This window comes from Galendromus occidentalis, unplaced genomic scaffold (genome assembly GCF_000255335.2).
Source record: "Galendromus occidentalis unplaced genomic scaffold, Mocc_1.1 scf7180000076383, whole genome shotgun sequence".
Classification (NCBI taxonomy): domain Eukaryota; kingdom Metazoa; phylum Arthropoda; class Arachnida; order Mesostigmata; family Phytoseiidae; genus Galendromus; species Galendromus occidentalis.
This window is the reverse complement of record NW_003804372.1, coordinates 1-2,923: the sequence shown is the minus strand read 5'-3', so window position 1 is coordinate 2,923 and position 2,923 is coordinate 1. Positions and strand designations below refer to the sequence as shown.

The following is a 2,923-nucleotide window of genomic DNA, read 5'->3' as shown; positions in this document are numbered from 1 at the left end:
CGCGGAAGGCAAAGGTGGGTTCTATTTCTTGGATGCACCCGGAGGGACCGGAAAAACCTTCCTGATATCATTGTTACTGGCGTCAATACGATCAAGAAACAAAATAGGTCTCGCAATGGCCTCATCTGGAATCGCAGCAACACTCCTGGAGGGCGGTCGAACAGCCCATTCGGCGCTGAAATTGCCATTGAATTTACATATCAACGAGACTCCAACGTGTAAAATTTCAAAGAGGTCAGGGATGGGGAAGATCCTCGAATCCTGCGATCTTATTATTTGGGACGAGTGCACTATGGCGCACAAAAGAGCCTTAGAAGCGTTACACCGTTTATTGACAGACCTGAGAGGCAACGAGAGTCTGTTCGGTGGAGCTTTGATCCTTCTATCAGGCGATTTCCGGCAAACTTTGCCAGTTATTCCACGTTCCACACCCGCAGACGAATTGAATGCATGTTTGAAAATGTCACCTCTTTGGCAACATGTAAAAAAACTATCGCTGAGAATTAACATGCGTGTTCTAATCCAGAATGATTCATCTGCAGAAGTCTTCGCTAACCAGTTGTTGGACATAGGCAATGGAACGATTGACGCTGACGACTCTTCTGAATGCATTTCACTGCCAAAGAACTTCTGCACGATGACATCTTCCAAGGAGGATTTGATTCAAAAAATCTTTCCCGAGATTTCCTCAAATTATGGGAATCACGAGTGGCTAAGTACACGAGCGATATTAGCCCCAACGAACTCTGATGTGAATGACATTAACTCATCCATCTTAAATGAGGTGACAGGCGATGAGAAGATCTATAAATCGATTGACACTGTGATCGATCAAGAAGAAGTTGTGAACTATCCGATAGAGTTCCTGAATTCATTGAACGTACCTGGTCTACCACCACATGAATTGACATTGAAACTGGGAGTTCCGATTATTCTTCTCCGGAACATAAACCCACCCAGATTGTGTAATGGGACAAGGCTCGCAGTGAAAAGATTAGCTGACAACATCATTGAAGCTACAATACTGAGCGGAAAATTCAAGGGAGAAGACGTTCTTCTACCACGTATCCCAATGATACCTACGGATATGCCTTTCGAATTCAAACGTTTGCAATTTCCGGTAAGACTTGCTTTCGCGATGACGATAAATAAGAGCCAAGGGCAAACTTTAGAAGTATGTGGTTTAGATCTGACGAATCCATGTTTTTCTCATGGACAACTCTACGTTGCATGCTCACGGGTCGGAAACCCCTCTAACTTATATGTTTACGCGCCAGATGGAAAAACGAGGAACATTGTGTATCCGCAAGCCTTGAAATAATCAGATGCACTATCGAATATATTCCAATCGAGCCAGTTGATATTGATATCACTTATATAATAGAAACAAAATTGAATGGGGAAAGGTGAGGTGATAATATTGTCCATTCGGAGCTACGTCTAAAGAGAGTTTTTGATTCCGAAGATTCGAGGATGATTCCATATCCGGGGAAGCATCAATTGAGCAAAAAGAGGTACCTTTCCTGAAAGAGAGCAGTAGCTCTGATGCGAAAGTTGATCATGCGATCAATACGAAATAAATCGGATATAGATTTTCGAATTCAAGAAACCATGTCATCTTTCTCTAATCTCGAAACCCACTAGGCATCAGAACCCCAAATCGTCATCATATCTGGCCAGCATGGAAACCAGAGCTGTGCGTCAAGAATTAGTTTTGGTACTCGAGCCCGTTCTCACGGGGATACGATCGAAACGCATGGGGAACTTGGAAGATAATATCATCCGTAACAGTGTTTCCCAACTCTTCGGTTCCGCGAAAAGATTTCTGGGGTTCCGTGAGACGTATTCTGGGGTTCCGCGAGACGAAATCTGGATTTTTCATATCCACATGTGTGATCGTGCATGAAAAATACCAATTCGTTCTTGCGGAGTATCTGTATCTAACACGACCATCATCCTGAATCTGAGAAAAATCGGATTCATTCTTGCATACCGATCACAAGAGATGTGGAAAAGCTAAAATTAGACGAGACATAAGAGCGAACCTCGTGGAATACGAAATACGCTTCTGTACGCGTATTCTGTCTACAGAGACGTCCTGAGACACAGACGAAAAGTATAAAAAGCCGCGAGATTTGTTTCGATTCACCAAGACAACGATATCCAGCATTCACGAATCATGGCCGATGCCACGAATGCGAGGAACGTCCCGGGTCCATCTGGATTTTCTAACAAGAAGCGCAAATCCAACACGACAAGCCCCGATTGCGATGTCTCCATGGTCAAAAAAACAAGGTTTCTAAAAGATGTGGTCTTGACGAGATATGGTGGAGTTTTGGAGGGCAGAGTGACCTCGAAAACACCCATAAAGGAATGGTCCAAAAACGGAAAAGAAGGAAAACTATTCTCTTTCCTCATGGCCGACGAGACAGCCCGAATTAGTGTCATCGTGTCAGGCGACAAGACAGATGAAGTATTTTCGACAATCCAGGTCAACCACTGTTATAGAATCACGGGGTTTAAACCAAAGCCAGTCAATCCTCACTTCAGTTCCACGGATCATGAATGTGAAGTGACGCTCTCGAAGGTAAAAACAAAGCCGCCGGTCTCGCTCAATCACATACTTCCATTCTTACGCATAATCACTTTTTCTAGATCTCGAAAATCAAAGAAATCGAGAGGGACGACATCCCACAAACTCAATCCCTCTGTTCCTCGATTGCGAGCATTCTCAATATCGAGAAAAATTGCCTCATAGACTTGACGGCAATTCTATTTGATCTACTCCCGGTTCAGAACATAACATGTCGCGATGGCTCCATTCAGAAAAAGCAAACGGCGTTGTTGGTTGACGACTCGAAGAAAATTGTCTCGCTCGATCTCTGGAACAAGCACGTGGAAAAATTAACAGACATGGAGGGCT

The 2,923-nt window shown here is 43.8% G+C and overlaps 1 protein-coding gene across 1 annotated transcript; it reads left to right on the top strand.

Moving 5' to 3' along the window:
* Positions 1–2,179: 2,179 nt before the first annotated feature.
* On the top strand, positions 2,180–2,891 carry LOC114828579 (replication protein A 70 kDa DNA-binding subunit-like; the record flags this gene model as incomplete). The annotated part of the gene is made up of 2 exons (XM_029113192.1): positions 2,180–2,587; positions 2,656–2,891. Coding segments are annotated over exons 1-2 (644 nt in total), but the record flags the coding sequence as incomplete, so codon positions are not given.
* Between the last annotated feature and the right edge of the window lie 32 nt (positions 2,892–2,923).